We start from the raw sequence: 22988 nt of genomic DNA, 5'->3' as shown, positions 1-22988 counted from the left end.
ACTTGTTGAAGTCGGCAATAATCTTTCTTTTTACTTTTTATCTTTATTTCGGATGGAGGCTGACAGGTCAAGAGAAAATCTAAATACAGTAACCCACATGACTGAACTTGTGTTTGTTGGGCCGAGTGAATTGATCACCAGCTGTATGGTACATAATTATCACCACCCTGTCATAAATTCATCAACATTTTCAAATACATTAATATTATGAAAGGAATTTGTAAACTTTTAATGTGGTTGATATCTTTCTTACAAATGTTTAAAATAACCTCATGTAACAGCGGTCCAGCCATATCCGTTCTCCACAACTGCAGTGAAATGAAATGAATTGATTCTGGAAGAAATTTCTTAACTCGAAATTTTTGGAAGTAGAGACGCATTTTCCATGAAACTGCCCTAATTTGTTTCAAGCCCCCCAAAATTCAGACATACATGTTTCCAAAAGCATAAAAAAGCATCAAAATATGGAACAAATACATGTTACAATTAGTTTATTGCGCAATCAATGGGAGTTGTGCATAATGTAAAAAACGAAGAATACTGTATAGCAGGGGTGGGCAATTATTTTTTCCAGGGGGCCACATGAGAAACAGAAAATATTGTGGAGGGACAAAAGGCTAATCTCAATTCTGCATAATATTAACTGTACTTCTTGGTAAAAAGCAGTAAATAGCATCGTTTTGACAAGCTGGTAAGAGTATATGTTATAATTAAGCAATGAAAACATGAGGTTGCCTTCCAAAAAATTTAATTTATTCAAGCGAATTTCACAAAACAATGGGAAAGGCAATTAATCACAAAAACGGCATCATAAAAACACGCTAAACATGCAAATACAAATAACCACAATACAACTAAAATCATGCACAACTCAACCATTTAAAACTTTTTTACATTTTTGAGTTATTTTTTCTTGTTCAGTGAGAGAAATCTAGTCTCTGCTGGGCTTTAACGAGTGCATCAAAATCAGGTTGCATGTCTGAGGTGGAGATGCGAAGCACAGCTGACAGATGATCGTCAGTGAGAGATGATCTGTACCTGGATTTCATGAACTTCATCATTGAAAATGTTTGTTCACATATGTAGGTAGAGCCAAAGAGAACCAACATCTTCTGAGCATGTCTCTTCATGTTTGGAAAGTTCTCCCCCTTGAGAGAAGAGTAGAAATCCAGCAGAGATCCTGATTTAAAGAGCTTTGCCAGTACTGCATCAGACTGCAGGTCAATGAGTTCCAACTGAACATCACTGGGTGCATTATCCACACTGCTTGTAAAGGGAGAGGAAATCATGTGCATTTCATCCTCGATTGTTCTGAGATCTTCAAATCTCCTTGAAAACTCACAATGCAATGCTCCTAACATGGATGAGTGAGTACCTGCGGAGGTGATCGGCTGATGGTGTGACTTCTTTCAGGGTTTGCATGTGAGTGAGATTGTTGCTCTCCAGTTGGCTTGAAAGAAACAGCATCTTTTTCATGAAAGCCTTCACCAGGGTGTGCATTTCATGAACAAAAAGGCCCCTGCCTTGCAGTTTGGTATTCAGGTCATTCATCAGTGCGGTCACATCAACAGCAAATGCAAAATCCGCCATCCAGTCCTCATCTGAGAGCTCTGGGATGTCTTTGCCTTTCATCTCACAAAACTCTCGAATCTCTGTTTTCAGGTCCCAAACTCTTTTTAGCACTTTGCCCAGGCAAAGCCATCTGACAGGTGTGTGGTAGCTGATGTCACTATGCTCAGACGCATGGTCCACCAAAAGTGCGACAAACTGTCTGTGATTCAATGCCCGTGCCCTGATGAAGTTTACTGTGTTAGTAACAACATTAATAACATGGTTCATTTTTAGCACTGACTTGCAAAACACATGTTGGTGTATAATACAATGCAAAAATATAAATTCCTGATCTGTGTTGATTTCAGCCACTTTATCTTGCATACGTTTTAGAAGTCCCACATTTTTCCCTGTAAGATTTGGACAACCGTCTGTTGTGACACCTGCCAGTCTGTCCCATTTCAGTCCCAGTGTGTCCATGCACGCATTCACCTCCATGAAGAGATCGCTCCCTGTAGTTGTTCCTTTCATCGACCGCATTGCTGCCAGCTCCTCCGTAATCTTGAAGTCCGGCGTTATCCCGCGGACAAATACAAGTAACTGGGCTGTGTCACGGACATCACAGCTTTCATCCAAAGCCAAGGAGAAAAAGTCAAAATTTGCCACTTCACGTTGCAGCTGAAGCTCCAGATTGCACGATATGTTTTCGACCCTTCTCGTCACGGTTCGCCTGGAGAGCGGGACTTTCTCAAATTCTTCTTTTTTTTCAGGGCATATTAAAGCTGCAGAGTCCACCAAGCACTCTTTGATAAACTCCCCCTCCGAGAATGGCTTACTGGTTTTAGCGATTTTGTAAGCTATCACAAAGCTGGTCTCGGTTGCTGCATCCCTGGATGTGTGAAGCTTGGTAAAAAAGCCTTGCTGGTTTTGCAGTTTAGCGAGCAAAGCTTCCGATGTCCGCGCCCTTTCAGCATCAGTCACGTTCTTGTATTTCTCCCCGTGTTTCGTCTCATAATGCCGACTCAAATTGTAGTCCTTAAACACGGCGATTCTCTCCCCGCAAACTAAACACACGGCTTTACCTCTCACTTCAGTAAATAAATACTGAGCAGTCCAATTTTTGTTGAAAACCCTGCATTCGACATCTACCTTTCTTTTTTTAGCATGAGCAGACATTTCTGAGGGCTAAAGTCATCTTGTGACTTGCTAGTGACAACGATCAAATCATGCCCATGCCTCAATATACGTTTTGCGTCATCATGTACGTAAATAAAAAACAACTTCAAAATAAAAGCAATGCAGCATCAGTCCATGCATCAGGTAAAATAAGAAAATACGTTTATTTTGTAATTTCCAATTAACGTTACACGGGCCGGTCAGAGTCAATCAAAGGGCCATATGCGCCCCGGGGCCCGTGCAATGCCCAGGTTTGCTGTATAGAGTAAAGAATAAAAATGATGGTCATTTCACTTTTAACTGTGTCCCCATCATTTTTTGCCCTCTTTAGTCCATGTTCTCCTTCAGAAGTGGTTTTTGCCTGGCATTGTGTGAAGAACTGATCCCAGGACGTTTGCTTGTGTTGGCTTTTAACAATCATTTGAGGATGTCCAAGGCAAACATCAGCATAATGAGCCATCGCCCCACTGGTAAACACTTTTTCTGGGTGATTCACGTTTACGTAAAACTATCGGAATGCCTCATGGCCCAAAGCGCGAATGAAGAGGACGTCATATAGACACGTATCTATCTATCTATCTCAGTAGTGAGCAAACTAAGGCCCGCGGGCCAGATCCGGCCCGTTGGGCTTTTTAATCCGGCCCGCCGAAGGTTGGTCATAATTAAGGTTCGATGTGAATGATTGTATTCATTTCATTTGGACTTGTAATGACAGGCATTTCACCGCCAGGTGGCGCATTGACTTGAAGTTGCAGAACACAGGCTGACCTGGCCCTTCTGTCAAATTTTAAAAGTCAATGTGGCCCCCGAGCCTAAATGTTTGCCCACCCCTGACACACAGGCATATGCAGTAGAAGTCCCTGTTGGCCAATGGGATGCCAGGAAGATGCTCGGTAATAGCCAATGGCAGAGCAGCTATAAGTATGTTGCGTTCAAGAGATTCGGAGCTGCGAGTAGTAGCCCAGACTGTATTTTTACCTTTCGTATCTTGAAATTTCTTTCGTAATTAGAGGCAATATTTTCCTGTTGAGAAGTTTTGTAACTTGAAAATTTCATGTGAAGAGACGTTCGTAAGGAGTATATGAAAACAGGTCCGCTTCAAACTAAACAACAGTCACAGAGAGAAAGTCATTTATACCATTTAATTATATTTACAGTATTTTGTGGTGAGACAAAAAGGAAAAGGTTCGACCCAGGGGACGACCCAGGACACGCGAATGAGACTATGTCGCCCAGCTGGCCTGGGAATGCCTCGGGATCCCCCGGGAAGAGCTGGAAGAAATGGCTGGGGAGAGGGAAGTCTGGGTTTCCCTGCTAAAACTGCTGCCCCTGCGACCCGACCTCGGGTAAGCCGTAGAAGATGGATTGATGGATGGATGGACTGATGTGTCTACAAATACGAAAAAATAGGAATTAAGTCCAACTTCTAATGTTACAAAAAAATTCAGAATATACATGTATCTGAATGTAACCACAGCATCATATATAAATGACAGGGGAATGGCACCATCTAGGGGCCACACAAAATAACTACACATATACTTCATGTGATAATAATTAACATGAGAGAGCCGAATCATTCGTCGTCGGCAAGGAGCTACGGTCGTCACACCATTAAGACAATATAACATACAATAACAAAAATGACGCCGAAATAGTCTCATATTACTGTAATCACCGCGAACCACGAATGGCCTGATGCTAGCGGGCTAATGTGGCTAACTGGCTCACGAACATACGAGCCGCAATTAACTATAAAGATAACAAGGACACCAAGTCGCATTTACGTTTTTGTCGTAAACTCAAGGCTTCAGGGGTCATCAATGAGGTAAAAGGGATTAACAGGACATAGGGCTGATATCGATCTGAATTAATGAGGTTGAACATAAAATAAGATGCAATAAGAAAACCTTTATTTGTCTCACAATGGAGAAATTCCCAATTTCCCGCAGCAAAATTATGAAAGGGAGAAGAATAAAAAGTATGTAAATAAATATATATTATAAAATATAAATATAAGCATATTAAAAATGGGTGAGTGGGGGTGAGTGTAGGTTTTCAGCACTGTCTATTCAATAGCCTGACAGCACTCGGCAGGACTCATGACTCAACCCGGAAAAAGGTAATAACTGTAATACCGTGATAGCTAAGGGCATGAATGTGAACGTCTCACGGCAACTCGATGAAGCAGTGGTGGAGCCTTTGCTACAATAATACTGAAATAATCATAATCATAATCAAAATTTTATAGACATTACGAAACATTTCACTAAACTATGGGTTTGAGGCTGAACAAGTGATAATTAAAGTATTTAAAGCCAAAATGTAATTCAACCATACAGATGGTTCATTTATTATGTGCGTCAATGAGGTGATGTCATCTTTACTGGACGTCTTCATGAAAAGCCTCTCTTCATTTCCACATAATAATTGTACCACCTCCCACAATGCTTCTTTGTCGATATAAGATGATAGAAAATGAGCCCTTACACGTTGAATCATATTTACTTGTGTAAACACAACCACACGTAGTCTTTTATGTCTATCATTTGACTTCAATTATTGTGCGCATGTGTGTCTCATCACAGACGTGTTCAGTTAACATTAGAGGATGCATTTGGTGTAATAAGATATCCTTTATTTGTCCCACACTGGGGAAATTTACAGCCTCCAGCAGCAAGAATGTGGGTAGAAAGAAGAAAGAAGAAAAAACAAATTAAGTGCAATATAAATACAAAATGGATAAATTGCAGTGCTATTTACAATTGTTTTTCACATCATGTAATTATTATTATTATTATTATTGTTATTATTTTTATTCAGCAGCCTAACAGCAGTAGGTAGGAACGAGCGTCGGTATCTCTCCTTCTTGCAGCGCGGGTGTAACAGTCTCTGGCTGAAGGAGCTACCTAGTGCTGTCAGGGCGGGCTGGAGGGGGTGGGAGGGACTGTCCATCATAGCTTTTAGCTTAGTTAGCATCCTTCTGTTGCCCACCTCCTCCGGAGTGTCAAGGGAGCAGCCCAGGACAGAACTGGCCTTCCTGACCAGTCGCTCCAGTCTCTTTCTGTCCCGGGCTGAGATGCTGCCTGACCAGCAGACAATGCCATAATGGATGGCCGAGGCCACCACCGAGTTATAGAAAGAGGAAGAGTCGGCTCTGTCCTTTCCTAATCAGGGTGTCCGTGTTTGTAGACCAGTCCAGTTTGTTTTTCAGAAGAACACCTAGGTACTTGTAGGAGGTCACCCTCTCTATGTCCATACCCTGGATGTTCACTGGTGCTGGTGAGGACTGTTTCCTGCAGAAATCCACAACCAACTCCTTAGTTTTCCTAGGGTTGATCTGGAGGAGATTCTGCTGGCACCAGTCCACAAAGTCCTTCGTCAGTCCCTTGTACTCCCGATCGTCCCCCTCTGTAATGAGGCCAACAATCGCAGAGTCATCGGAGAACTTCTGAAGGTGGCAGTTTGGAGTGGCGTGTCTGAAGTCCGAGGTGTAGAGGATGAACAGGAATGGAGCCGGAACAGTCACCTGCAGCGCTCCAGTGCTGCAGAGAAGCCTGTCTGACTCACGGGCTCTGTACCCTCACGTACTGCGGCCGGTTTGTGAGGTAGTCTATGATCCATGCTGTGAGATGGTGGTCCACTCCGGCGTTCTGCAGTTTGCCTCCCAGTAAGTTGGGCTGGATGGTGTTGAAGGCACTGGAGAAATCAAAGAACATGATTCTCACAGTGCTCCCAGCCTTCTCCAAGTGTGACAGCACTGAGTGGAGGAGGTAGATAATGGCGTCTTCCACGCCGATGCCAGGCTGATAGGCAAACTGCAGCGGGTCCAGTGCCGGGCTCACCAGCGGTCAAAGGTGGGCGAGGACGGGTCTCTCCAGCGTCTTCATCAGGTGAGACGTCAGCGCCACCGGTCTGTAGCTGTTCAGCTCCTTAGGGTGGGGGGTCTTGGGCACTGGGACCAGGCACGAAGTTTTCCACAGCTGTGGAGCTCTGCCCAGGTTCAGGCTCAGGTTGAACATGTGCTGGTCAATGTCACACAGCTGGTCAGAGCAGGTCCTGAGGAGCCGGGAACTGATCTTGTCTGGACCTGCTGCCTTCCTCACATTCATCTTCCTCAGTTGGTTCCTCACCTGCTCTGTTGTGACGGACAGGCAGGAACCAGGTGACAGACTGGGTTGTTGAGAGCTGGTCGAAAGAGGAAGGGGAGGAGAAGAAGTCCTCAGTGAGAGTGGTTGCAGTTGGTGGTTGGGGGAAGGGACAGACGACTGGTCGAAACGGTTGAAAGAACGGTTCAGTCCATCTGCCCAGTCCTTGTCCTTCTCAGTCAATGTCTTTGGGCTGTCATGGCCTGAGATGGTTTTCAGGCCCCTCCAGACACCAGTGACATTGCTGGCCTGTAACTGGTCCTCCAATTTCATCCTGTATGTCTTCTTCCCCTCTCTGATCTTTCTTCTCAGCCGAATCTGCACGGCCTTCAGCTCCTCTCTGTTTCTCGACATAAAAGCTCTCTTCTTCTCCTTCAGGAGGGCCTTTATGTCGGGATTAATCCATGGTTTGTTGTTGGAAAAACACCGCACAGTTCTGGTGGGTACGGTGTTCTCCTCACAGAGGTTTATGTAGTCCGTGATGGTGTCAGTGAGTGCATCAATGTCCTCCCCATGAACCTCGCTGAAGAGTTCCCACCTGGTTGTGTCGAAATTCCCGCAGAGCATCTTCAGCTTCCGTGGACCATTTCCTGACCATTCTGGTCACAGTTGGCTGCCTGTGCACCAGGGGTTTGTACACAGGCTCGAGAAATACCAAGTTGTGTTCGGCTCTTCCAAGAGGGGGGAGGGGGAGGGGTTTATATGCCTCCTTGGTATTGGCATAAAACAAGTGCAAAATTTTATTGTCTCTAGTGGCACAGGTTACATATTGCGTGAAGGTTGAAAGGGAGGACGACAGAGAGACATGGTTGAAGTCCCCAGAGATGATCAGCAGGGCGTTGGGGGACTGTGTTTGCAGCCTGCTCACGACAGTCATCAGGGCATCACACGCTGCATCACCATTAGCCGACGGGGGGACGTACACTGTCACAGCTATGACGTGTGAGAATTCCCTCGGGAGATAATGGGGCCTGAGGCTAATGGCTAGCAGCTCAATGTCCCGGCTGCAGAGTTTGTCTTTGATCGTGATATGCCCCGGATTGCACCATTTGTCGTTCACAAAAACAGCCAGTCCCCCACCTTTTCTCTTTCCACTCCCTTCATTCCTGTCCGCACGTATTAGTTGGAAGCCTTCCAACTCGGCATGTGTGTCCGGAGTGATCGCTGTTAGCCACGACTCCGTGAGTAGCATTAGGCTAGCCTCGCAGTACTCCCTTTGATGTCGCGTTAGCGCCGCCAGCTCATCCATCTTGTTAGGGAGCGATCTTACATTCCCCATGATGACGGACGGGAGGACATGTCTGTACCTTCTCCTCCTTGTGCGGCGGTCCTTCCCGGCTCGACACCCTCGTCTCCTCCTCTTCAACTTGCGTGGGATATCCGGTTTGTCACCGGCCAGTAGCCCGCTGTTAGCCCGCCATGCTAACAGCTGGTCCTTACTGTAAACAATGGAGTTGCGTGTGCGATCGGGATCTCCGTTCACAGGATACGTAAAAAGATTAAAGCAAATAAAGATGAGCAGAAATGAAGATGCCCCTCTCCCCCCCCGTAGGTTTGGGGTGATGTGGACAAGAACATAAAAAGAGTTGATTTAATAAACGCCATACAGTGTGAAGGGAGCTTGTCTGACCGAGACATCTAGCTGAAAATATAAATGTAAGATTCTGGGCCTTACTCTTATTTCTGCAGACTACTTTCAATTCTGCGGAGATCTTTGAAATCCACAGCAAATTCTGCGATTGCGGATTCCTGTGGGAACTGATGTTGTTAACTTTGAATCTATTCTCAAAGCTTTTTGGAGGTCCAAATGTACTTCATTTATTTTAGAGACACATGTTTGAATAAGTGTTTACTCAAAAAAAGGGATGCCCACATCTCGCCCTCAAGAGCCCCCCACCCCATCCATCCATCCATCTTCTACCGCTTATCCGGGGCCGGGTCGCGGGGGCAGCAGCTTTAGCAGGGAAGCCCAGACTTCCCTCTCCCTAGCTACCTCTTCCAGCTCTCCCCGGGGGATCCCGAGGCGTTCCCAGGCCAGCGGGGTGACATAGTCTCTCCGGCGTGTCCTGGGTCATCTTTGGGGTCTCCTCCTGGTGAAACATGCCCGGAACACCTCACCAGGGAGACGTTCAGGAGGCATCCGAATCAGATGCCCAAGCCACCTCATCTGGCTCCTCTCGATGTGGAGCAGAAGCGGCTCGACTCTGAGCCCCTCCCGGATGACCGAGCTTCTCACCTTATCTCTAAGGGAGAGCCCTGCGGAGAAAACTCATTTGGGCCGCTTGTATTCGGGATCTCATTCTTTCGGTCACGACCCATAGCTCGTGACCATAGATGAGGGTTGGAACGTAGATCGATCGGTAAATTGAGAGCTTCGCCCTTTGGCTCAGCTCCTTCTTCACCACGACAGACCGATACAACGTCCGCATCACAGCAGACGCGGCACCGATCCGCCTGTTGATCTCTCGCTCCCCCCTGCCCTCACTCGTGAACAAGACCCCAATATACTTAAACTCCTCCACTTGGGGCAAGATCTCCCCCCTGACCCGGAGGGGGCACTCCACCCTTTTCCGACTGAGGACCATGGTTCCAGATTTGGAGGTGCTGATTTTCATCCCAACCGCTTCACGCTCCGCTGCGAAACGCTCCAGTGAGAGTTGGAGAGCCCTGTTTGAAGGAGCCAACAGCACCACATCATCTGCAAAAAGCAGGGATGCAATACTGGGGCCACCAAAACGGACCCCCTCAACACTTCGGCTGCGCCTAGAAATTCTGTCCATAAAGGTTATGAACAGAATCGGCGACAAAGGGCAGCCTTGGCGAAGTCCTACCCTCACTGGAAACGATTCCGACTTACTGCCGGCAATGCGAACCAAACTCTGACATCGGTGGTATAGTGACCGAACAGCCCGTATCAGGGGGTTCGGTACCCCATAGCCACGAAGCACCCCCCACAGAACTCCCCGAGGGACACGGTCAAACGCCTTCTCCAAGTCCACAAAACACATGTAGACTGGTTGGGCGAATTCCCACAAACCCTCTAGGACCCTGCTAAGGGTGTAGAGCTGGTCCACTGTTCCACAGCCGGGACGAAAACCACACTGCTCCTCCTCAATCTGAGGCTCGACTTCCTGACGGACCCTCCTCTTCAGCACCCCTGAATAGACCTTACCCCGGAGGCTGAGGAGTGTGATCCCTCTGTAGTTGGAACACACCCTCCGGTCCCCCTTTTTAAAAAGAGGGACTACCACCCCGGTCTGCCAATCCAGAGGCACTCTCCCCGTTGACCACGCGATGTTGCAGAAGCGTGTCAACCCATCAGCCCCACAACATCCAGAGCCTTGAGGAACTCCGGGTGGATCTCATCCACATGCCACCTTGCCACCAAGGAGCTTTTTAACCACATCGGTGACTTCAACCACAGAGATAAGAGAGCCCACCTCAGGGTCCTCAGACTCTGCTTCCTCCAAGGAAGGCGTGTTGGTGGAGTTGAGGAGGTCTTCGAAGTACTCTGCCCACCGGTTCACAACGTCCCGAGTCAAACAAACAAACAAGTCAGCAGCGCCCCATCCCCACTGTACACAGTGTTCGTGGTGCACTGCTTCCCCCTCCTGAGATGTCGGATGGTGGACCAGAATTTCCTCGAAGCCGTCCGGAAGTCGGCCTCCATGGCCTCACCGAACTCTTCCCACGCCCGGGTTTTTGTCTCGGCGATCACCGAAGCTGCATTCCGTTTAGCCAGTCGATACCCGTCAGCTGCCTCTGGGGTCCCACCGGTCATAAAGGCCTGATAGGACTCCTTCAGCTTGACGGCATCCCTTACTGCTGGTGTCCATCAGCGAGTACGGGGGTTGCCGCCACGACAGGTACCAACCACCTTACGGCCACAACTCAGATTGGCCGCCTCAACAATAGAGGCGCGGAACATGGTCCATTCGGACTCAATGTCCCCCGCATCCCCCGGGACATGGAAAAAGCTCTGCCGGAGGTGGGAGTTGAAAATCTTTCTGACAGGGGATTCCGCCAGACGCTACCAAAAAACCCTCACAATACGTTTGGGTTTGCCAAGACGGACTGGCATCTTCCCCCACCATCGGAGCCTACTCACCACCAGGTGGTGATCAGTTGACAGCTCCACCCCTCTCTTCACCCGAGTGTCCAAAACATGTGGCCGCAAATCCGATGATACAACCACAAAGTCAATCATCGAACTGCAGCCAAGGGTGTCCCGGTGCCAAGTGCACATATGGACACCCTTATGTTTGAACAAGGTGTTCGTTATGGACAATCCGTGACGAGCACAGAAGTCCAATAACAAAACACCACTCGAGTTCTGATCAGGGGGGCCGGAATACTCTAGTCGCAATACTCTCTAGCACACCCTCCAAGGACTCCAAAAGGGTGGGTACGCTGAGCTGCTGTTTGGTGCATATGCACAAACTGTCACGTTGCGAGGTGGTGGTGGACCCCAAAAAGCAGGCAGGAGGCAGGAGCAGGGTGTATTTGAAGAATTGTATTTAAAACAAAGAAAACTAAATCCAAAACAAACAAAGTCCAAAGTATCAAACAAAAACCATGACTAAAGCTAAAACATAACAATGAACTAAACATGACAGAAACTAAGAGCAAACAGCAACACACATGACAGAAGCAACAGCAACAATGACCCGACACCGAGTGTTCGGGCAGGAGTCCTTTTATACGACTAATTACCAAATGGCCAACAGGTGTGCAGCTGCCGGGCGAGCCCTACAGTGCCACCTGTTGGTCCCTAAACCGAATCATGACACAAACAACAGTCAGGACCCGTCCCCCCACCCGAAGGAAGAGGGAGGCAACCAGTGTGAACCCCAATGTACAGGCACTGAGCCGGGGGGCAATGAGTATGCCCACACCTGCTCTGCGCCTCTCACCGTGAGCAACTCCAGAGTGGAAGAGAGTCCAACCCCTCTCGAGAGAACTGGTACCAGAACCCAGGCTGTGTGTGGAGGCAAGTCCGACTATATCCAATCGGAACTTCTCTGCCTCACACACCAGCTCGGGCTCCTTCCCTGCCAGAGAGGTGACATTCCATGTCCCAAGAGCTAGCTTCTGCAGCCGAGGATCGGACCGCCAGGGTCCCCGCCTTTGGCTGCCACCCAGCTCACTTTGGCCCTTTCCATGGGTTGTGAGCCCATGAGAAGGGGGACCCACGTTGCCTCTTCGGGCTGAGCCTGGACTGGTCCCATGGGTGTCGGCCCGGCCACCAGGCGCTCGCCAACGAGCCCCACCGCCAGGCCTGGCTCCAGAGGGGGGGCCCCGGTGACCCGCGTCCAGGCAAAGGAAACTGAGTGCCATTTATTTTATTCATCATTAGGGGGTTTGTGGGCCGTGCTTTGTCTGGTCCCTCACCTTGGACCTGTTTGCCATGGGTGACCCTGTCAGGGGCATAAAGCCCCAGACAACTTCGCTCCTAGGATCATTGGGACACACAAACCCCTCCACCACGGTAAGGTGACGGCTCACGGAGGGGCCCCCACCCCATCCTGCCTGTTTTATTTGTCTCCGTTTTCCAACGTACCTGATTCAAATGATCAACTCATCAGCAAGCTCAGAGAAGCCGAATAACAATCCTAATCTTTTGAATCAGGTATGTTGGAAGAGGGTGACATCTAAAACTGTCTGCTCTAAAATATTCACACTAAAATGTTGGGAGGAATTTTGGTTTTGTGACCTAAAACTCATACAAATCAACTGAAAAAACTGTAAATAAGCAAATCTTTCAGAGTTAGTTTAAATGAAGTGTTATTATGTGGTTGCACAAGTTTGCACATCCTCCCAAAATGGTGATGTGTCTATTTTCAGAATTAAGAAATCACATTCAAATTATGTTGAATAGTGCACAGCCAGCATTTCAAGAGTAAAGTTCTGCTTTTCTAGGAGGCTTTTATTGACTTGTTTTTATGCTTTGTGCAAACACCGGCTGCTATTTCGAACTGCTTATAATTCGCTCCAGTTCAGTCTGAAGAAAAATAACCCTTTTTTTTTTGTGACATATATGTGCCACACATCCCTTTTTCTTCCTGTGACTGAATCCGGCCCACTCTTTCTCAGAATGAAGGTTAATCCCTTCCTCATTCTTTACCGTTTATGCACGCTGATTCGTCGAATGAAGATTTCCTTCTACTTCACAGCTAATTAATGGACTAATTTGTCTTTATAATTCGATACATTATTAATACTCACTAATATACAATTGCACATCGTGAAAGCAACATTGATGATAATATTGATGATGATATACTGTACTCGTATATCACTCACCCCTAGTCACATTATTGCGGAAGTGTATTTGTATGTAAATATTTTAAAACCTGTAAGTTTTTAAGATTCCTGTTGTATAAAACACTCTGAAATTCACAGCATGAAGATATTCTGTTTACCAAACCAGTCTTATCTTAAACTGATGGAATACAAAGGTGCATCATTGATTCAAGGTTACGGTGAATGCTGACACAGATTTACTTGAATCGATACGCGAGACTTGATGGAATCCAGTCTGTCATTTAATCTGCTGATATACAGTCTCGGTGGAAGAGGAGAACATCATGTGTACAGACAGAAGACCACAGAGGCCCGTCTGTATTTCTTCTTCATCAATCTTATTGCAGAGGGCCTCCACGAAGCCAACTGCTTTCTCGCTGTGATGGACGACAACATAAATATAACAGTGGTCATAATGTCCAGTTGATGACAGAATTAACAAGCATATTTCAGATCTCACTTGTGATCTAAAGAAAGGGAGCTTGGTTTTATCTGCGTGTCAGCACACAGACAACGGGGGATTTATTTGTGCAGTAAGCACACACACTTGAATGGTAAGAGGGTAAAAGTGATGGGATGTGGCTCACAGTTATTTAGGGCGTTTGTCAACTAATTCACAAATTGAAATTTAATTAAGTTATTGGTGCTTATATAAAATACTGTTGTTTCAGTATGTTGTGCATCTTGGGTAAAAGGTGTTTTTTAACAGTTGTTCAGAAGCTGATCCTTCTTTATTTGTGCTGAGGCATAGCCCGGGGATGTTCTAAGTTTGTTCGCGATAAGCATTTGCAAACAAATTGGTGCGGAAGAACTTTAATGAATTAGGGGCATTGTCTTTGTAATTTTAACAAAGTGTGAGGAATATCTAGACAGCAACACTTTTCTGAAATCATTAGTAAGAAGCTCAACAATACACACACCCTATTTGTTGTTGTTGGTAAACTCACAAATCTTAGGTTTAAAGTTTCCTTTTTCCAGACAATGGTCTTTTTTTGGTAAAGAGAAAACATAAATGTAATGAATTTCCTGCCACTTTCGTGACATCATCACAAAATCAGCAAAAATACAACACTAAATCACCAAGGAAGAATTCAATAACCTTGACAAAATTTGATACAGTGGATGAAAAAACTAAGAACGGATTTGCATCAGCAGTTCAACCATTCAACTAACTGTCTTGACTCAATGTCATCGGATTTTTTTTCAAAACGATTGTGAAATCTATCCAAACTGAATTACAGCAAATAATCAAATGCTCGCTTCAGTCAGGAGAGCTTCCAAAACCCGTGAAATTAGCCGCCGTCAAGCCATTCAAACAAATAAACATTGGATGTCTACTTGTTCGCAAATTATGGACCCATCTCAAAACTTACCTTCTTAACCAAGATGGTGGAGAAAGTGTTTTTCAATCAACTGAGAAAAATTTTGAACACAATTGGACTTTAAAAAAAAATGAAATTCACAGTACAGAAACAGCTCTTAAAGTACTTACTCAATGATATAAGATAAGAAAACCTTTATTAGTCTCACAATGGAGAAATTCCCAATTCACAGCAGCAAAGTTATGAAAGGAAGAAGTAGAACAACAAAATATAGGAGCTGCTGGAAAGGCAGCCACTCTCGCAGCGCCATTTTGAAGTCAAAATAACAAAATAACACAACACAACACATAAGACAAAGACAGTCATCCAATCTTCACCACTTTCCTGCATACACTTTGTTGTCTGAAGCAGTTATAGATGAAAGAGGAGAGAGGATCAAAGTGTCCTTTCACCAGTGGATCAGAGACATCATGCTGAAAATATGCACACGTCTGCTACAAGCTAAGTTTTGAAAGCAAACACGAAGCTGTCGCGTCCATTGACGAAAAGAGATTGGCTCGCATCTCCTGTCCCACGTAATCCGCGTCAACTCCAAGCCGCGACTCCCAGTTCCACAAACACATCGGCGCTCTGCGCTGACGCTCCTTTCTTCTCATTGTCGGCTCCTCAAGCCTTGCATTCATCCTGCCGCAGACCGTCCAACAGCACCGACCTCTCCGCTGTACAAAAAGGGGCTGTGTAAAATGATGCCCATTACAGGCGCAAAAAAATGCAAGCGCCCCAGAGCTGTCCAGCAATGACAGTCAAATGGCACTGACATTCTTCCCAATCAAAAACAGTGCTGGTACACCCGTGCTGCCGAGAAGGCGCAACCACCAAGCATCAAGTCTCCTTGATGAATGTCGTGGCCAAAAAATGCTGAAGAACAATCCACATCCCGTCCACACGACGCAACAACAAATGCAAAGTGCCAAAACAAAACACAAAAACAACAACAAAAAAAGGAAGGCACATGAGAACACTTACCGACGGCTGCCTACTCGGGCACCATCTTGGACTCATAATATATATCCTAAAATGATTCAGGTCCTACTCGGAGGAAATGAGTAACTTTGTGACCATTGAAGCTTTGAATCTAGGTGTTGACCTCCCACTTCATGTCCTGGGAGACTGTGATTCCCAGGAACTTGAAGGTCTTGACGGTTGACACATGGCAGTTGGATAGTGTGAGGGGCAGCTGTGAAGGATGTTTCCTAAAGTCCACGATCATCTCTACAGTCTTGAGCGTGTTCAGCCCTAGGTTGTGTCGGCTGCACCAGAGCTCCATCTGCTCCACTTGTCGGTACGCAGACTCGTCGCCGTCTTTGATGAGACCGATGACCGTGGTGTCGTCTCACGCCCTGTTCGTGGATCTGGGGGAGAGGATGAAGGTGGGGGCGTAGATAGAGTAGTTTCTGGTAGAGGTGAGTGTATGTGGGAAATGGGGGTGTCCTTTTCAAATCGGCAGAAAAACATGTTTAGTTCATCAGCCAGACCCTTATTGTTCACTGTTTGGGGGGATGGCATTCTATAGTTTGTGATTGCTTTCAGGCCATTCCACACAGATGCAGAGTCGTTAGCAGAGAACTGTTTTTTCAGCCTCTCTGCATAGCTTCTCTTTGCGATGTTAATTTCCTTTGTCAATTGGTTTTGGGCGTGTTTGTACAGTGCCCGATCTCCACTTCTAAATGTGGCCTCTTTCTCTTTTCTAAGTTGCCTGAGTTTGGGAGTGAACCATGGCTTGTTATTGTTGAAGGAGCAGAAGGACTTCGTTGGTACACACATGTCCTCACAGAAACTGATGTATGATGTAACAGTGTCTGTGTATTCATCCAGTGTGCCCGTTGAAGTTTCAAAGACACCCCAATCAGTGCAGTCTTAGCATTCTTGTAGAGCTAGCTTTGCTTCATCGGTCCATTTCTTCACAGTCTTCGCAGAGCAAAACGACAGAAAACAAATGAGCTGTCGTGTTGGTTCTTTTTAAAACATTTACACAACTCAAGCAACTACATGTCCTTCTCCTTCTCGGTCTCCGTGCCTTCAGCTCGAGAGTGACCGCCCCCGAAAACGTAAATCAACGATGACTTCAATGACACTCAGAAAAGCAAACATGTAATGCGCCAAACAGAAAATCAAGAGAGGAAATCACAAAATAAATTATATGGGGGGCGGGGGGTTGTGAACACACAACAAAGGAACAAACTACACGAACAACTCCGAGACAGTCCAGTCTCCTACAAAAGGAAAGATGACGTTTGGGGACTACCCCCCCCCCCCTTCTCGTTGAGATGGTATAACCCAAGAGGTGTTTGCTACTGTTACCAGCCAAGTCTTGTGTCGTTATTAAACAAACACATGACGGAAGTCCGACAGAGCACGAAAGCAACGCATTCTCGCCGTACGTAATCAACTCTTCTCGAGCATTTGCTCCGGAGCAAATTGGAGAGTTCACACGTGCAAATTTACATCGGTGCTGCTACGCAAACGAGCATTCACTCTGGAGCAAATTTTTAAACCACCTCCCTCAGGTGGATCAAATTTGCTCCAGTGTAAGCTGTTTTCCGGGGCTACCCCGGAGCAAATTTTGCACGTGTGACCGCTCCACTGGCACAGCACCGGCGAAGCACCGGAGCAAATGTTGCCATGTGAGCACCCCTTAATTCATGTATGACGGGTCAACCTGTCTATTTCTGAGTGGAGTGCAGGCTGAGGGGAGGTGGGGGCAGGGGGTTTGTCAGTCACGCAGTGAATTTCCTGACAATTTGTTTGTCGTTCATAGATTGATGTGTCAGTGAGATGGAGCTCATATTGTGAGGCGTAAGGGTGTCTCAGCCTGGTGGCTGGTGCTTCATGGTCCATTTGTGTGTGTGTTTTCCCTGTTTGAACTTATTCTTTCGATGCAGCGTGACTACGGTTGGGTATCAATTTTATTCCCTTGATATGAATGTCAAAAATGTTTTTTTAATTAAAATGGTGCCAGTACCGCGACAGTAACTGGACGAATACATTAAATATAATCAAAGGACACTGAAATTCATCAGTGGGAGGAAACCGAAGTACCCAAAGAAAACCCACTCAGGTACAGGGAGAACGCGTATGGTGAACACATTTGCTCTTTGCTACACTTCATCTGATGATCGCTGCGTGTTTTCCATCTCAACCTCCATATTAAATTGATAGCTCTCTGGAATCTGTCAGGTCAATGGTGCACCGTGTTAGCAGGCAGCTCACGTCATTGTCATGTCAGGTCGGCAAGTGATAATGATTGAAATGAAAAATATGTTGAATAACTATTCAGTTTCATTCTTATTGCCTGAACAAAGTATTAATTTCTACAATGGGTTGACATGTGATGGCACATAGAATGCGTTCTTGCTTTAAAATTCTGTGGGTTTCGTTCCCCTTTTATTAAATAGAATTATTTTCAGTATTTTAACGCAAAGCTAATTTACGTTTGCGTTTATCAAGTGGAAGGGAACAAACTGGTGTTTTTAAATTCCAGATGAGCAGCAGCTGTGACTGCATTTTTAAACGAGCATCTGCTGAAATACTGGAAGCAGCCCAAGAAAACATGTGAATCTGACAACAAAACATCCAGATTTGTTGTTCTGCCAACAGCCGACAAGTATGCAAAATTTTGGAATACCTTAGCTGTTGAGACTTGTGTGGCCTGGTTTCAGCCTTATTCATTTCAAATTAATTATGCATGAACGCGATATGGGAAGAGGTAGTTCTTTCCATATTCACTTTTGAATCGGTACTTGCCACTATGTAGGTGAGATATGCAGGCCACTTCATTCAGGCTGTTTCTTACCATGGGAACCAAGCACAACAGTAAAAACTGACTTCATGCACCCCGTTGAGCGTACCTCTACCGTGCTAATCCCCATCTTCTCTACAGTGTGGTTCACCGGGATGTCAAAAGTGAGCGGCACCTTGGCCATTTTGGTGATGTGGTTGGGCTGGATGTGTTTGTTGGCAATCTTTTTGTTGTATTTCAAAGTGCAAAGTACATTCAACCCTCATCACTTGCCGTAGCCCAACCGGGTTTGAAGGAGATTGGTTCAGAGAACAGTCGGTAATGGAAGCCAAGTGAGGCCAATCTCCAAGAAAGCGTCTTGATTGAATGTAACACAGAATATGACACTTTTTCTTGCAGTAGGAGTGGAAGATGGCCAGCTTTCCCTTGTAATCCGCCAGATGTTGCTGTGCCACGGTCATCCTTGCCCGGATGGATGGCTGGCATTGTTTCAAAAAACAAAAGAACCAAACACCATGGATTAGTTGATTTAAAATTCTCTCGCGGCTGCTCTATTCCCATGATGCTCTGCGTCACTAATAGCTTAAACTGCGCTTCGTGAGCGTGTCTCTTCATAGGTGCCATTTTCGGTATGTTGTTTTGCACAATGCATGCATCATATACTATGTACACCTACATGGAGGCGTGCCTTGAGCGTTCTCTTTCATGGCCACCCTTCTCACTGAAACATATGCAAGCTCTCCTCAGTTACGTACGCCTTTCCGCTACATAAGCAGCGTGTCGGGACATGAGTCAGTGAAGTGGTTCCCTCCTGAAGTCACCCAATAACCCAGATTTTGAAACTCGATGCATACACAAGGTGACCCGCATTATTAGGCATCCCATTCATTTTGTAGAAAATTTCATACTACAGTGCACCTTTTGGTTGTGAAAATACCAATTCCAGACACCCAGGAGCAAGGATTTTCTGCAATTTATTCCTGTCCGTAGTAATTTAATATGATGAACAGTTTTGAAAATGAATTGTCTGAAGTGATAGACAGCTTTACATATGATACAGCTATCTATCTATCCCAAACAAAATGACAATTTCGATTCCTGAGTGCCTTTTTTTTCCAGACTCAGCTTGTTATTCTGCCTCTGTGACACATAGTGAGGTGTCGAGTGTCGCGTAGAAAGATATGTGAAATGATTTCAAGGCCTATTAATACATATGATGTGTCCCTTACTTATTGCGGGACCAGGCCGCGATATGTGAAAAACTGAGAAAAACTTTGAAGGAGGGTTTGTGAAGAAGGGTTTGCGAAGGAGCGTTTGCTCTCTATGTTCGTACCAGCATGTTTAAAATATGCAAACAGTAATTATACTTTACATAAAGCATTAAATACGACAACTGATACCCCAGTCTGTTGAACAGCTGTACATTGAGCAAGAATGGGAATGAATTCCACCTTCAAAGCTTCAACAATTAATGTTCTCAGTTATCAAATGATAATTGAATGTTAAAAGAGAAGGTAATCTAACACAGTGATAAACATGATCCTGTCCCAGGTTTTTCGCAATGTGTTGCAGCCATAAAATTCTAAGTTAATGACAATTTGCTAAAAACCATAGTTTGAACATTATATATCTTGTCTTTGTTGGGTATTCAATTAAATATAGATTGAAAATGGCATTCAAATGACTGTATTCTGTTTTTATTTACCGTATTTTCACGACCATTCGGCGCACCGTATGGTTGGGCGCAGTCTCATTAATGGGTGCTATTTCTGTATTTGACACATAGACAAAACGCACTGTATTATTGGGTGCAGTTTTACAGTGGTAAAACATACGCCAGCTTAAACATCCGGCATGCATGCGCGCACGCTAAAAACACGTTAGCTTGTAGCATACGGTAGCATGCCAAGACATACAGATACAAGCTAAAAACACGTTTTTAAAAAGGCAACGGAAGCAAAACTGAATTCCGTTGTATTTTATTTAGTCATCGTACAATGTACTCACGTTTTTCGATCAATCATCACCCAGAAATCCATCAAAGTCCTCATCCTCTGTATCAGAATTGAACAATTGTGCAAGTACCGGTAATCCATCAAAAACGCAGTGTTCCCTCTCGTTGTCAGTCACTCTCATTGCCATGTGGCTCCACAGAAATGATGCCGGCTTTGCCAAAAACTCGAACAACAGTGCAAGCAGACACGTTCGTCCAAGCAGCCACAATCCATTCGCAAATTGTGGCCCAGCGCTGCCTCTCACTCTTTGTAAAGTTGTGTTTGCCATCGATCATCCATTGTTCCCATGCCGCTCGCAACTTTACTTTGAACGCCCGGTCGCAAATTTGCTTTGAACGCCCGATTGATGCCGATGTCCAGCGGTTGGAGTTCTTTAGTCAAGCCTCCGGGAATAACGGCAAGCACAGAGTTCATTTGCTTGACTTGGTTTTTCACCGCTGCTGTGAGATGGGCACGCATGCCAAAAGCATAACCGATGGCTTGAAGTTTGAACTGAGCTTCGTAGGCGTGTCTCTTTGTAGAATTTATTTTCGGGGGTTCTTCGAAACCAAAACTGAAGTTGTTTTGCAACAATGCACATAGCCACACTCTATACAGGTGTTGGTACCTGCTTGTAGCGTCCCTTTAGCGTCCACTTACACGCCCACCCTTCACTCATTGGCGGACTTCTTCGCCGCATGTCTGTCCTCACTCACGTCTGCCTTTTCTCTCTCTCTCTCTCTCTCTCTCTCTCTCTCTCTCTCTCTCTCTCTCTCCATATAAGTATATATACACGCCCACCCTTCACTGATTGGCCAACTTCTTTGCCGCATGCCTGTCCACAGTGACTTCCGCCTTTTCTCTATATAAACAGCGTGTCGGCTGTCAGTCAGGTTTTGGAACTCAGCGCATACACAAGACGCTCCGCATCATAAGGCGTCCTGTCCATTTTGGAGAAAATTTGAGACTTTTAATGGCGCCTTATAGTCGTGAAAATACGGTATGTTTAACACAATGTCCTAACTTCAGTTGGAATTGGGTTTGGATGTCCCTCATGGCACCTTACACTGCATAATTCCACTTGAATGTAGATCTTTGGTCATAAAAGGTTGGACACCCCTTCTGGAATGGTTATATATGTCTGTAGATAGAGCGCCATGCATTGCACCAGTGCATGCATGGTGCCTGGCGGCAGCGATGCAGTGCTTTCTTGACTCCAGCATTTTGAGGCCCTTTTCTGGCCAATCACAATGACAAAATACATTGCACACATTCATTAAATGTATTTGACAGACTTTTTAATATTATCATGTGCGTTACATATGTGATAAAAGATATATTGGTCATATAAAGAGAAACAGCAACATCTCTTGTACGCTAATAACTGCGTGGTCACCTGAGACACGAAGGACGCTATGACTCATCACAGCCACTCTTCCATACTCGCCCATTAATGTGGACAGGATCTACCCAAATGCAGCTATTTAATGAATTTTAATGATGAATCATTATTGCATTGAAAAATTACATCGATGTAAAGCAAGGATCAGAGAACTAACATTGAAAAGAATATGATGAAACCATTACTAGATGTTTTTGTTTTGTATTTTTATTTTTTATTTTTTTTGGTTACTCTTCACATGCACGGGAGGGACAACCTCTCCAACCTGCCCTGACCATACGTACCTGACTCGAAGTGATTTTTACGGTACACGTAAATGGATCTCCATTTATTTGGGAAGAGAAACAGCAGAGAAATTATCAATAGTGGGCTGCTGTTCAAGAGGATCACAAAGTGGGAAATGGACAAAGCCATTTTGCTGGCCTTGACATTGGTTGACCTTGTTAAAATACATTTTAAAAAACTAACAGCAATCCTTATCAGAGGATACAGGTAGAGCTGGTGGTTGCGCACCAGCCATATTACTTCTAGTTTTGAACAAATTGATGATGGACATGAGAGATTCAGCACATTTCCACTTGTGGGCGTCTTTCTGAAATTGGTCAGGAAGGCAATTGATGTCATCATTTAACCAGGGACAGGATTCTGGCCACTTTTGTTGAATTATTTCCAGGACGTTTTCAGCTGCAACTTTATGAGTCAAGTTATCACAACGTAGACGAATAAATTCCACCCCCAAGCTTTGGAGAAGTGTTATACTCTCCAATTACAGCTCATATTTCGAAAATTTAAAACATTACTTCAATGTGTATTCTCTTTTTTTGTTGTTGTTGTAGTTTTTACAAAAAAATATTTGGATATGTTCAATAAAACCCGTAAACAATTTACATGTTCTTTCATTTACCTGTTTACTGTAAGTCCCACAAGCCAAAAAGGCCTGACAGGACTCTTTCTTCAGCTTGGCGGAAACCCTGACCACCTGTGTCCACCAGTGGGTTTGAGGATTGCCCCTCCGATCAGCCATCTCCACAATGGAGGCGTGGAACATAGTCCACTCTGACAAAATGTTTCCCGCCTTTCCCTGGGACATATGAGAAGTTCTGCCGGAGGTGGGAGTTGAAACTCTTTCTGACAGGGGATTCTGCCAGACATTCCCTGACAATATGCTGGGGTCTGCCAGATTGGACCGGCATCTTCCCCCACCAACCATACCACCAGATCGTGATCAGTTGACAGCTCCTCACATGAGTAGCCAAAACAAAACCATTTTCTACCGCTTATCCGGAGTCAGGT

At 45.4% G+C, this 22988-nt stretch overlaps 2 protein-coding genes across 2 annotated transcripts in view; one reads left to right on the top strand and one right to left on the bottom strand.

The window, feature by feature from the left end:
* Window positions 1–22988, top strand: part of opcml (opioid binding protein/cell adhesion molecule-like) — a 144052-nt gene that overhangs the window by 25351 nt on the left and 95713 nt on the right. The gene's annotated exons all lie outside the window — the stretch shown is intronic.
* Window positions 918–22743, bottom strand: LOC147193457 (general transcription factor II-I repeat domain-containing protein 2-like). The gene is made up of 3 exons (XM_086131629.1): window positions 22600–22743; window positions 1376–2586; window positions 918–1263 (listed from the first exon to the last, which is right to left on the bottom strand). The coding sequence occupies exons 1-3, from the start codon at window positions 22741–22743 to the stop codon at window positions 918–920; spliced, it is 1701 nt and encodes a 566-aa protein (XP_085987755.1).

This window comes from Hippocampus guttulatus, chromosome 15 (assembly GCF_054856545.1).
Source record: "Hippocampus guttulatus isolate MCC_2025c chromosome 15, RoL_Hgut_1.0, whole genome shotgun sequence".
Taxonomy (NCBI): Eukaryota; Metazoa; Chordata; class Actinopteri; order Syngnathiformes; family Syngnathidae; genus Hippocampus; species Hippocampus guttulatus.
Note: the sequence above shows the minus strand (reverse complement) of the source record. Positions and strands in the feature narration are given on the sequence as shown.

Bases quoted from the DNA above. Each gene is read 5' to 3' on its own strand.
- LOC147193457 (XM_086131629.1), bottom strand. From the start codon at position 22,743: ATGTTCCACGCCTCCATTGTGGAGATGGCTGATCGGAGGGGCAATCCT. The intron at 2,587-22,599 runs GTAAATGAAAGA...GCCGTGTTTAAG, and splicing joins GTGGGACTTACAGTAAACAG to GACTACAATTTGAGTCGGCA. The intron at 1,264-1,375 runs GTACTCACTCAT...CTTTACAAGCAG, and splicing joins TCAGCCGATCACCTCCGCAG to TGTGGATAATGCACCCAGTG.